At 46.9% G+C, this 12,812-nt stretch overlaps 1 protein-coding gene across 2 annotated transcripts in view; it reads left to right on the top strand.

Annotated features, from left to right (window-relative positions):
- The window catches only part of WDR33 (WD repeat domain 33), a 110,072-nt gene extending 99,308 nt beyond the window's left edge, over positions 1-10,764 (top strand). For both annotated transcript variants that reach the window (XM_011941684.1, XM_011941685.1), the window contains exons 18-22: positions 1,042-1,480; positions 5,219-5,382; positions 5,493-5,585; positions 6,146-6,361; positions 8,474-10,764. In XM_011941684.1, coding sequence (XP_011797074.1) covers positions 1,042-1,480; positions 5,219-5,382; positions 5,493-5,585; positions 6,146-6,361; positions 8,474-8,703 — 1,142 coding nt within the window. In that variant the 3' untranslated portion in view covers positions 8,704-10,764. The remainder of the gene's footprint in view (positions 1-1,041; positions 1,481-5,218; positions 5,383-5,492; positions 5,586-6,145; positions 6,362-8,473) is intronic.
- The last annotated feature ends 2,048 nt before the right edge of the window (positions 10,765-12,812 follow it).

Here is a 12,812-nt window from a genome sequence, read left to right as displayed (position 1 = left end):
TTTGTTTTTAGAATCAAGAGTATCCTTTTACTACCTACTTTTTAAAAGTGCTTGATTTAAATTGTATGTTGACCAAAAATAGGTAAACATTTACAAAAGCTGCAGTAGTTCAGTAGCTGGGAAAACAGTCCCTTCCAAGTGAGGAGGTGAACTAAGTTAACCATCACACATTTAACTGGCATCTTTCCATCTTTATTCAGTACTTTCACTGTGGTACATATTTTCAAATATTTTAGAAAACTTTAGTGGGATTCCAAACACTGTCTTCAAAGAATGGTGAGAATATTGTAGATGAGGAACAATATTCATAGAGAGGTGCAGAAAACCCCGACACTGAAGCCCAGCAGGGCTGTTTGGTCATCAGGCAGGTGTTTGAGAGGCTGGTGATTGCATGTACCTTACAGAGGAATCAAGTGTAACAAGCTGGGGTTAGAGGAGGGATGGCATGGGTGGCAGTGGTGCCCTGTTGACGGGTGCAGAGGTGAATTCTTGGGGTTAGAGGAGGGATGGCATGGGTGGCAGTGGTGCCCTGTTGACGGGTGCAGAGGTGAATTCTTGGGGTTAGAGGAGGGATGGCATGGGTGGCAGTGGCGCCCTGTTGACGGGTGCAGAGGTGAATTCTTGGTGCGCTTCCTGGCCTGCAGCATTAATTTCCTCTGTTGTGTCCTCCTTGGATGTGGAGCAGGTGGCCCTAATGAAATGCCTGAAAGAATAGGGGCAGACAAAGGAAGCTCCTTCTGAAGCCCAGGAGGCTCCCTCATTTTTCCAGTGTGAACTAAGAGATGGAGACGCACTGCTGATCTCATTTGAGATGAGTAATTCGCCCTAGTGAGTGGGTGATGAAGTTGAAATCTGCACCTCAAAACTCCTGTTCTATTATACAATGCCTCAGGGATATTTGTCTCCTAACTAAGCTGAGAGCCAAGGAGGGAAACCATTCTCAATAAAGAATGTATTCTGAAATGTGGAGATGCTACAGATCAGACCTATGTTGGGAGGTTTCCTGGAAGACATGGTAAAAGTCAGCTTTGTTTCCTTTAGGTGACTCCCGCGGCCCTCCAAATCATCACATGGGCCCGATGTCAGAGAGGCGGCATGAGCAGAGCGGCGGGCCTGAGCATGGGCCCGAGAGGGGGCCTTTCCGGGGTGGCCAGGACTGCAGGGGTCCCCCTGATAGGCGTGGCCCTCACCCAGACTTCCCCGATGACTTCAGCAGACCAGATGACTTCCACCCTGACAAGCGCTTTGGCCACCGGTTACGTGAATTTGAGGGGCGAGGAGGACCTTTACCGCAAGAAGAGAAGTGGAGGCGAGGGGGCCCTGGGCCTCCGTTTCCCCCTGATCACAGGGAGTTCGGCGAGGGGGATGGCCGGGGTGCAGCCCGAGGCCCTCCGGGGGCATGGGAAGGCCGCAGACCTGGAGATGAACGTTTCCCCCGGGATCCCGAGGACCCACGTTTTCGAGGGCGCAGAGAAGAAAGGTGGGACAGATACTTTGTGGGCCCGTTCCGTCTTCAGTGGAGCTTTTTACCTGCTCTCTCCACAAAGGTCTCTTTCTTCTTTTTCTGGAGGAAAGAGAATGACATCAATTACTAGCCCTACACTCTCTAGAGTTTGCATTTGGACTTTTAAGAAAAGTGTGCTTTTTTAACCGTAGTCTTGTTTTAATCTTTGCTGTCTAGAAGTCTTTTTTGTTTTGCTTATTTTTTAAATTTTTGGTCCTTTTAAAGAGATGGGAGGATCAGCATACTACAAGACTTGCTGGGATCTGACTTAAAATTGCCAGGTTCTTCTTGATTAGAATGACGAAATATGAGGCAGCTACCTAGATTGGAAATAAAGGGGTTGTGAAATAGATGCAAGTTTTGTGTAATTGCCCAATAATCTTAACAAACTTAAACTGAAAAACAATCTTCCTGTTAAACTTAGATCAGGCTTGAACACTCACCTCAGCCTGCTTGGGGAGTTTAAGGAACAGAAGAAATGCGGAGAAAGAAACAGGAATTAGCCCAGGACCAGTGTGGCTCACGCCTGTCATCCCAGCACTTGGGGTGGCTGAGGCAGGAGGATCACTTGAGGCCAGGAATTCAAGAACAGCCTGAACAGCATAGTGTAACTCCATCTCTACAAAAAAAATGAAAAATTAGCCGGGTATGGTGGTGCATGCCTGTAGTCCTAGCTACTCAGGAAGCTGAGGTGGGAGGATCAGCTGAGGCCAGGAGGCTACAGTGAGTTATGATTATGCCATTGCACTTCAGCCTGGGCTACAGAGCAAGACCCTGTCTTTTAAAAGAAAAACAAAACAAAACAAAACACCCAGGAAATAGTAAAATCTCAAGTGAGACTCAGAATAATTAAAGATGACGATAATTGAGTGTTTATTTTGTGTCAGATGTTGTTACCTCATTTAATTCGAGGAATCTGTTTTAATTTAGGAAATTAATGACCTCATTTTATTTAAAGAATTTGTGAGATGGGTGCGACTGTCAGCATCTTATGCTGATTCAGACAGAATAAGAGCAGTGTCTGAGGTCTGGCAGGTGGTAGATGTCGGAGATGGGCTTCAGGCCCATACTGTTCAGCACTTCAGCTTTTACTGTAGTCTCTGACTGCTCCTTAGCTATCCATGTCCTTTCATCCCATTTCTTTTTTTTTTTTTTTCTTGAGACGGAGTCTTGCTCTGTCACCAGGCTGGAGTGCAGTGGCACAATCTCAGCTCACTGCAGCCTCCACCTTCCGGGTTCAAGTGATTCTCCTGCCTCAGCCTCCTGAGGAGCTAGGATACAGGCGCACGCCACCTCGCCTGGCTAATTTTTGTATTTTTAGTAGGATGGGGTTTCACCATGTTGGCCAGGCTGGTCTTGAACTCCTGACCTCAAGTGATCCACGTTTTTCAGCCCCCAGAGTTCTGGGATTACAAGCCTGAGCCACTGTGCCAGGCCCTTTCATTCCATTTCTTACTCTTCGTGTGAATAGGTGGTTAATGCTGGGCACAGTGGCTCATGCTTGTAATTCCAGCACTTTGGGAGGCCGGCCGAGGTGGGCGTATCATGAGGTCAGGAGTTCGAGACCAGCCTGGCCAACATGATGAAACCCTGTCTCTACTAAAGATACAAAAAATTAGCCAGGCATGGTGGCGTGTGCCTGTAAATCCCAGCTACTTGGGAGGCTGAGGCAGGAGAATCGCTTGAACCCAGAAGGCAGAGGTAGCAGTGAGCTGAGATTGCACCACTGCACTCCAGCGGGTGACAGGGCGAGACATATGTGTGTGTGTGTATATATATATATATCTCTATGTGGTTGAGTTACGGTTGGCCAGCCCACCCTCAGGGGTGGTGAGAAAAGCATGGCTGATGACAGGCCTGGAAGCATGACATAGTGGGGGCTAAGGAAGTGATTGTTTTGGGAAGGGGAGATAGGGAGGTTAAAAATAAAGATGTAAGGGCTCCCAGTGTTTTTAAGACCCTCTCTTAATGATATGCAAGCATTACCTTTGACATGGCTTTTTATGACTAGAAGAGCTTTACATAATGTTCACTGGCTTATTGAATCTCTGCATCTTGTGCAAAATGTTACATTTTACCTTGTCTTTTTTTCTTTTTTCTTTTTTTGAGAGGGAGTCTTGCTTTGTCGCTCAGGCTGGAGTGCAGTGGCGTAATCTCTGCTTACTGCAGCCTCCACCTCCTGGGTTCAAGCGATTCTTGTGCTTCAGCCTCCCGAATAGCTGGGATTACAGGCACGCGCTACCACACCCAGCTGTTTTGTATTTTTAGTAAAGATGGTATTTAGCCATGTTGGCCAGGCTATCTCGAGCTCCTGGCCTCAAGTGATCTGCCTGCCTCGGCCTCCCCAAGTGCTGGGATTACAGGCGTGAGCCACCATGCCTGGACACCCTGTCTTGATTTGTATTGTCTTTCATCTGTCAGTGCAGACCCACAGCCGAGGCTGGTGTATAAGAGTGTAAAGGTACTGTGGTTATATAGGAGAAAGTCCTTGTTCTTAGAAGAAATGTACTGAAGCATTTAGGGGTGAAGCTCCTGTCGGCAACTGATTTTCAAATGGTTTAGAACACATGTTTGTGAGTAGCTGGACGGAGAAGATAAAGCACACGTGGCAAAATATGAAGAAGGGATTGATCTGGGTGGAGGATCTGGGATGTTCATTGTACTGTTCTTCCAGCTTTACCCTAAGTTTGAAAATCTTCCAAGTAGAAGATTAGGGTAAAAGGCAATGGAATGGAAACCAGAGGAAGAGCAGAGGCTCGGCCTGGGAGGAGGCCACGCAGCTCATGCAGAGGGGCCCTGGAGGGTGGCGCTGCTGCCTCTCAGTGTGCGCTGCCAGAAGGTCACTTTCTTTTCTTTCGCACAGGCTTCCTGGTACCCTGTGTGCCTCAGCAATGCTCCCAGTCAATGTAGTCTCCTAGCTCCAAAATTCCTGAGAGAAGGGGAAGCTGTTCACTAAGCAGGGCTCCAGGCTGCCAGCTAGCCAGTGGATGGCTGCCTGTAAGCCAGATGCTGGCCTGTGTGCCTGTCAGCTGTGGACCAGGGCCATGAGTGCAGCTCGTGGCCACGGAGGCCTGCCCCTGGGTGGAGGCTGTGGGCTGGGGCAGATGGTAGAGCCCCTACCCACAAACAGGTCCAGTATGGTTGGCAGACACGATCTGTGCCCCCATTTTTCTGATTATGTAGGTCATAAATGTTCATCATACAAATATAGATGATAATGACAAGTATTTGTGAGGCAGTGATACAGAACCTGGGCCGAGGGTCAAGACTGGCTGAGTTCAGATCACCAGCACTTACTCTATGTCCTTGAATAAATGTCAGTAATCTGGGCCTCAGTGTTCTCATCAGTGGAGCTGCTGCTAATACCAGCTTCATATGGTGGCTGTGAGAATGAAATGAATGAAACAAAGTATACTTGTAAAGTACTTGGCATGGTATAGGCACTTTTAAAATGTTGATGTTATTATTATTCCTAAAAGCCTAAAAGCAGCTTACAGTAACCCCACCCTCTGGTATGTTTCCTTCTGGTCTGTTTTTGCCTCTGGTAGTATTAATAGGATTACACGATGTGTCCTTTCAAAATACAGTTTTATTTTGTTTTCCTCTCAATTAACATTATATCATGCTTTCTCATACCACATGCTTTTTTGAAACGTGAACTTAGAGTGGCAAGGTGTTCCCTGAGATGGACATTCTGCTGTTTTCTCTTGACAGTTTCAGAAGAGGAGCCCCGCCGAGGCATGAGGGCCGTGCTCCCCCCAGAGGAAGGGATGGTTTTCCTGGTCCTGAAGACTTTGGTCCAGAGGAGAATTTTGATGCTTCTGAGGAAGCGGCCCGAGGACGAGATCTCAGAGGTCGAGGTCGGGGTACCCCGCGAGGTGAGCGAGTTACTAAGGACACCTGGTCTGGAAGGATAGGGTGCAGAATACAGTGGTTGTGAATATACCGGGAACAGTCTGAGTGCAGCACTGTTTGCTCTGTTGTGTAGGAGGAAGGAAGGGTTTACTTCCCACTCCTGACGAGTTCCCTCGCTTTGAAGGAGGGCGGAAGCCAGATTCCTGGGATGGAAACAGAGAGCCTGGTAAGGAAAAGAACCGCTTGTTGGGTAACTCTAGATAGCAGTTCACAAAGTGAGTTGAGGGCCCTCTCTGGGGTGCATCGGGTCCCCTCTTTCCAGCTCATGTCTCCCGGGGGCCTGGGCTGTCTCCTGTCCTGCAGCCACAGAACTTGATCTCAGCAGGTGGAATGAGAGCAGAGGAATCGGCCAGACATTACAGGGATCTGAGTATAAAACGGGACTGCTCTTTCCACTAAATTGTTTTTGGAGAATAAAGTTAAGTGAATTAAAATTTTCTCAGTCTCAATTGCTAATATGGTAAATATTTGTAGTTATAACTCTCATTAACAAAATCTCTTAGGAGTCCTTAGTAATTCGAGACCGTAATGGACGTCTTGATACTACACCACCTGAGAACCAGTTCTCTGGATCTTAGTCTCGGTGGCTTACCCCCTGGCCTGTGGTGGGCATTCAGCATGAGCGAACGGTGGCTTTTGAGTTGCTCCCTACTCTCCACAGTGTCATTCCCATCTGCTTTTGGTCGCACTGTGCTTTCCTGTAAGGACATTTGTTTCTTGTTTCAGGGCCGGGTCATGAACATTTTCGTGATGCTCCCCGACCTGATCATCCGCCTCACGACGGTCATTCCCCAGCCAGCAGAGAACGCTCCTCTTCTCTCCAAGGCATGGACATGGCATCCCTACCTCCCCGAAAGCGCCCCTGGCATGATGGCCCAGGCACTTCTGAGCACAGAGAGATGGAGGCCTCAGGAGGCCCTTCTGAAGACCGAGGAGGCAAAGGTAAGAGCAGGCCAGTGGTTATGGTTCCAGGAGCTGCGGGGGCTGGTGGAGGCCTTGCCTGCATCTGCGGCACATGCCCTTGCAGCCTGGGCTGTGCAGAGGCACATGCTGCTAAATGTGGTGCCAGTACCACACAAGCTGTCATCTGGTGGACTACAACTTGGCCCTGCACAGGACTCCACTTGCCTCCAGGAATCCCCGTTTGCTTGAGGTTTTCACTTCAGCCCTCTGCCAAGATGCCCCAGTACTCTCTGCTGGGCTTGCTCTCTGGGAGCCCTGCTTTCACTGGCAGTCTGCCCTCCAGGAAGGCTGCTTGGAACCCTCAGGGGCTCTCAGCGGGAGGGGAAGAGTTGTCCTCTCCTGGGTGCGCTGTTGGTTTTTTAGCCTGGATCTAGAGGAACACTGCTTGTGCTCAGAGTCACAGAGACTTTGGAAAACGTGGTCTATGCGCAGTGTTTCCGGGGGCACAGGAGATTCTCTCCTCAACTGGAAACTCTGGAGCTTTATTTTATAGGCAGCACTAACTTTAGCCAGGAGTATTCGCCTCCGAAGGCTGATGACAACTCTCGTTGCAAGACAGCGGGGGAGGTGCACAGGCGCTGTGGCTCCGAGGCTCCTGGGAAGGCTGCTCCCTGCATGCCCAGCTTGTGCTCTGCTCCCGAAGTTGGCCTGTCTATGTGGACAGTCCTTCCAGTACAGAGTTCTGCCGTATGGTCTTTTTGGGTTTTTTTCTGTCACCCAGGCTGGAGTGCAGTGGTGTGATCTTGGCTCACTACAAGCAACCCCCGCCTCCTGGGTTCAAGCGATTTTTGTGCCTCAGTCTCCCCAGTAGCTAGGACTACAGGTGTGCGCCACCACGCCCAGCTAATTTTCGTGTATTTAGATAGATGGGCTTTTGTCATGTTGGCTAGGCTGGTCTCGAACCCGGCCTCAAGTGATCCACCTGCCTTGGCCTCTCAAAGTGCTGGTATTGCAGACATGAGCCACTGTGCCTGGCCTGCCATTTGGTCTTGATAGTTGTTTGTCTCAACAAAACTCTCAGAAATTACCTTATGTATCATCAGTAGATCTCCCTGCATAAACACACTGTACTACTAGCCAGCGTGCTGTGACCTTGGCTGACTTTCTTGGGTACTTGGCGCACCATTATTAGGTCCCTCTGGTCAAGGACATGCAGTTAGCATGGGAATGACGTAGTAGCTGACACTCTGCCCAGGTGCCCTCAGTGGGTTGAAGCTGCACTTTGTAAGAAAAGAAGCCAAGATTGTTCCTTTGGCTGGTTCTCCTACTTCATCTCAGCTAGATTCATATTCTATTACAAAATATAAGACCGCAGATAGTTTGCAGTAGTCTTCTGAGAGGGCATTGTGGGAGATGTGACCAAATCCTATCATTTCCTGAGGAAAAAATTCTTACAAGGTAGATTTTTTTTTCCTTTTTCTTTTTTTTTAAAAATATATTCTCAAGCTTCAGCAGAATGAAAGAATTTTAATAGTACCTAAACATTTGTGTGTTCAAGTCTGAAGCGAGTTAAGCTGTGCCTAGGTGATATAACCTGAAAGCCAGTGTTTTGTGGGGTTTTTGTGCTTTTCTTTTGTTTTTTCAAGAAATATTTTACTAATTATGAAAAGGAAGCCAAAAGTGCCACATGTCACAGGACAGTTCCAGTGAACACTCATCCTAGTTGGAGCACTTTTTATTAACATTAGCAGCGTGTACTTCCAAAGTTAAGTCAGTGTATTCAAACCTTCCCTCAACATACCCTGGTGGCTGGGAGCAGGTAGGTACACGTCCCATGGCCTGGGACATGGCCCAGTGTGGCCGGATCTCCCTGAAGGTGCTCTGTGCTCATCTCTTGGCTTCCCATCGTCTGTCACAGCCCTAGGGACACGGATCTGGCTGATGCTGAGGCCCATGGCAATAAGCCGGGAAGGGGGAGGCAGGGTCAGGAAAGGGTAGAGGCACACCTCTCAATACTCTGAATACCACTGCCAGTCTCCCTGGCACCCACCAGAACTGGTCCACTGTCATCAGAGAGTAAAGTTTGTACTGGGAGTTACTGTCAAGAGTTGCTAATACAAAAAGTCCCATGTGAAATTTTCTTTGTTTCAGGCCGCGGGGGCCCAGGACCTGCCCAGAGAGTGCCCAAATCTGGGCGTTCCAGTTCCTTAGACGGAGAACACCACGATGGATACCACAGAGATGAACCTTTTGGGGGCCCTCCAGGCAGTGGCACCCCTTCTCGAGGGGGCCGGAGTGGCAGTAACTGGGGTAGAGGGAGTAACATGAACTCTGGCCCGCCGAGGCGAGGAGCTTCACGGGGTGGTGGAAGGGGTCGGTAGAAGTTGGAACTGAGTACCCTGAGGCCTCTCTGGACAGTATTTAAGAACTTCTTGTGGACTTACCAAGAGAAACAAAAGGAAGCCTGCACCGTTGTAGCCCTGAGCTCTTCTGGGCACCTGAATCCCAGGAACCCTCAATGAGGTCTTCAAGATGAAGAGACTGCTGCCAGCTACCAGCCCAGCTGGCCCTGTCCTGTCCTGTCCACCCTCATTGCCCCAACTCCCATGTTGTTTTGTGAAGATAAAAGCTGGGAACTTTTTTTTTTTTTAAAGTCTCACAAGACATGGGGCGTCTCCACAAATTTAAGTTCCTGTCCATTTGGAAATTTGTTTCTATGTGTACAGTTTGTCAGAGAAAAACAAAAAAGTTTTTGTATGAATACAGAATGTGATTTACGCAAGAATTAACAGAAAACTAGTTGTGGAGTGCTTGCCTTAAGGAAACCTTTGGTTTCCACCGCATCCCATCTGCCGAGGAGTGCACGGTTACCGCTGATGTTCATGAGCGTAGTAACCACTAAGTCATCTACGTTAATCTCAGCTGTGAACTTTGTGTTTTTCAACAAATTCTGTCACACCATTTTTGTGATAGAGAAATACTTGAAAATTAATGTAGTTTGTAGTAGGTTCAAAGTTATGCTCAGACATGCTCTGACAGATGGAAAATTGTACTCTGAAGAGAAAATGCAATCTTCTGGCTGTCCAATGAGGGAGCGCATCTCCTAGGAATCACAGTTTAGATTTGAATCGCCTTGTCATGATGAGGAGAGCAACTTGACGTTAGTCAGAAATAAAGTCACATGCCCTGTAGGTAACTTGAAATCACACATGGAGTTGATAAGGAATGGACCAAAATAGCTCCTAAAACAATTTTGGAACACTTAATTAATCTCTTTCTCTTCCATACTAGCTATGTGGAAATACCAGTGTTATGGCAGGGTGTACTTCTAATTCATAATAAGCCAGACAGATCTTGTCCATGGCAAATTCCTTGTTTGAAATAAACATACCATTTAGCCCAGTTTGGATTGGAAGCCAAAAATTCAGTTTGTTATACCCCATGATACTTTCTATACTGACCTTTATTTTGGTTTTACATGGAAGCTTTTATTAAAAGGACTGTCCTATGGCCACCTTAACATTTCACTACATTGGCAGCTTCAGTTTGGCGTCAGGAGTCAAATTTATTTTGCACATTTAGTGGTGCTGAAAGTTTCATTTTTTCTTCTTTTTTTGAGACACAGTCTCGCTGTCACCCAGCCAGGAGTGCAGTGGAGCAATCACGGCTCACTTCAGCTTCGACTCTGCCTCAGCCTCCCTAGTAGCCGGGACTACAGGCACACACCACCATGCCCAGCTAATTTTTTTTTTTTAATTTTTTGTAGAGATGGAGTTTCACCACATCGCCTATGCTGGTCTCAAACTCCCGGGCTCAAGCGGTCCACCTACTGTGGCCTCCCAAAGTGCTGGGATTGCAGATGTCAGCCACAGTACCTGGCTGCTGGTGCTGGAAGTTTCAGTGGTTGCTTAGAAAAGGCATACTGACATAGTTTAACAGTATATGAAACTCTAACTGGTTCTCCATGACTGTAAAAAATAGCAAAAGCTAATTGATTTATGTGGAGAAAATGCCAGCCATATACACTGCTTTTCAGTGTTAGAATTGAGACTATTTTTTTTAACTTTGAAATTACAGCTTAATCAGCACCCCACCATAAACATGCTATTATAACGCTCAAGATTGCTTTAGGTTATGGATATTTCTTCCCTCACCCCCAACTGGTATAGCTTAAAGACAGAGAAACTGTAATCAAATTTCATGAAGCTAAAACCGGATCCAGAGACCAAACCCATATCAAGATTAGACTCTTTTTTCCTGAGATTCCAGTGGAAAAAATTTCATTATTTTGGGCTGTAACTTTAAAAACATAGTATCTCAAGCAGATAACCAGATCACATTTTAAACATTTTCATTTTACCTTTAAGCTCTACTGGACTTGACAGATCACATTTTGAGAGTGATTTCATTTAGAGAAAACAATAAACCTACATTGTATTTATTAAATACATAATGGCATTTAAAAACATCACTGTCAGAATACATACTAGATGTTGTGATTTGAAACTTATAAAAACTAGATTTTCAATGTTTGAACTGAGAAAAAATGAGACAGGGTCTCGCTGTCGCCCAGGCCTGGGTGCAGTGGTGTGATCACGGCTCACTGCAGCCTCGACCTCCTGGGCTCAAGTGATCTTCCCACTTCAGCCCCGCCCTGAGTAGCTGGGATCACAGTTGTGTGCCACCACATCTGGCGAATTTTTTAAATATTTTTTGTGGAGATGGGGTTTAACTATGTTGCCCAGGCTGGTCTTGAACTCCTGGCCTCAAGCGATCCTCCCGCCATGGCCTCCCAAAATGCTGAGATTACAGGTGTGAGCACCAGCTGAGAAATGTTGAATTTTAAAGTTTTTATTTAAGAAATAAACATTGTTAAAACATTATAAAACCCCCAACTATTGCAAGTTCTAGAGAAATTTAAAACTAGAACAGAAATTTAGGTGACTAGAAAGAACAGCCAATGGCACAAGTCTTTACAATTAAAAAAATAAATCATTCTCAAAATACTGCATTTGCTCCCTCACAAGCAGCCGCCTGAGGTAGGTAACCTTGTTCACTGATGGGGAACAAGCCAGTGTTCTTCACCAAATCTCAGGGCGGGTAGCCTGCAAGCCTACAGTGTGGGTGTTGGCCACTTGCGTCACTTGCTGGGACAGTGCTTAGGGACCTGACTTAGGAACATAAATTTTGGGGTTGGAGGAAGCAGCAGTGCTCTACTGCGGCATGGCAGACACCCTGGTTAGGCAACACTGGGATCCAGCTCAGGAAAAGCATTATTTTCAAACTGTGCAAGTCAATGCACAGAAGTGGTCTTCAACCTTGGGGCATGCAGAATCACCTGGGGAGCTTTAAAAAGGTCCTGATGTCTAGGACCTACTTCCCTGGTTCAGACTGTGTTGATCTGAGGTGTGGCTCTTCAAGTACCTGACGTGCAGTCAAGCGCAAGAACCACTGGCACAGAATGTTTAAATTCTAAATATATTTTACTTCCTAGTGTGTTGCTGACAAAACGTAGTTTTCTGGACTCATCAGAATGTTAGGCTCATACTTTTCTGGCAATAAATTACGGTAGGTAAAAGTCACTGCTGAACCTAAAATGAAGGAAGCAGCAATTAGATATAAAAAACATCTTAAGTTCAGCCTGCAAATTGTAAACTAGTTTACAAAGCAGACCATACAATGAGGAATAATTCGAGCTTGCAGAAATCCATGGTTTCCATCAGATACAGGTATTCCGGATCTAGAATTATCTTCCCATTTGCAGGATTTCCGCAGAGCCCGCTAAGCATGTACGCGCCCCTTCCTGGATCCCATGCTGCTTGGGGCAGGAAATTTCTTTTGGTCCATCGCTTTCGTCGTGAAGTACAGAACTAATTTTCCTTTCATGTTATAAGGCACCATATTTATGATTTTGTTAACTGAAGAAAAAACCCGAGATTAACTATCTTAAATAAGTACTTTTAAAAGTACTTACTCAGTGGCTGAATTCGGTGTTTAATAATCTGATAGCTTTCTGGATTCGCTGGCACTGAAGAGAATAATTTCCAAGTTTTAGCAGAGCCAAAACAAAAAATTACCGTCGCTAAGCTACATCTACCGCTGGATTTTAAAATGACAAAACAGCCTGAGAAAAATCACAAGGGCAGCTAATTCGAAGAAAAGTCCTTTTTCAGCCGAACCTAAGATCACAGTTACTTCGAAAGCAACTTCTAATAACCGTCTCACATCCTATCACCAGTTCAATGACAACATCTGTTTTCAGAGTATGTGCCAAGTCCAGCACAAAACGCTGACATCGAGGACCTCCCAACGCTGCTGTCGCCTCCCCTGGCAGCAGCCGCTCCCGGCTTAGACTCACAGCCGGTCGCGGCAGGGTCTTCGCCGCGGGCGTCCAGGCCCCGGCGTGCAGTCCTCGGCTCGGCAGGGGCAATCTCCGACGGCGCTGGCTACGCGTCCTTCCCCAGTGGCGCGGGGTCGAGGTCCTCACACG

Source organism: Colobus angolensis, unplaced genomic scaffold (genome assembly GCF_000951035.1).
Source record: "Colobus angolensis palliatus isolate OR3802 unplaced genomic scaffold, Cang.pa_1.0 Scaffold20, whole genome shotgun sequence".
Lineage (NCBI taxonomy): Eukaryota > Metazoa > Chordata > Mammalia > Primates > Cercopithecidae > Colobus > Colobus angolensis.
Note: the sequence above shows the minus strand (reverse complement) of the source record. Positions and strands in the feature narration are given on the sequence as shown.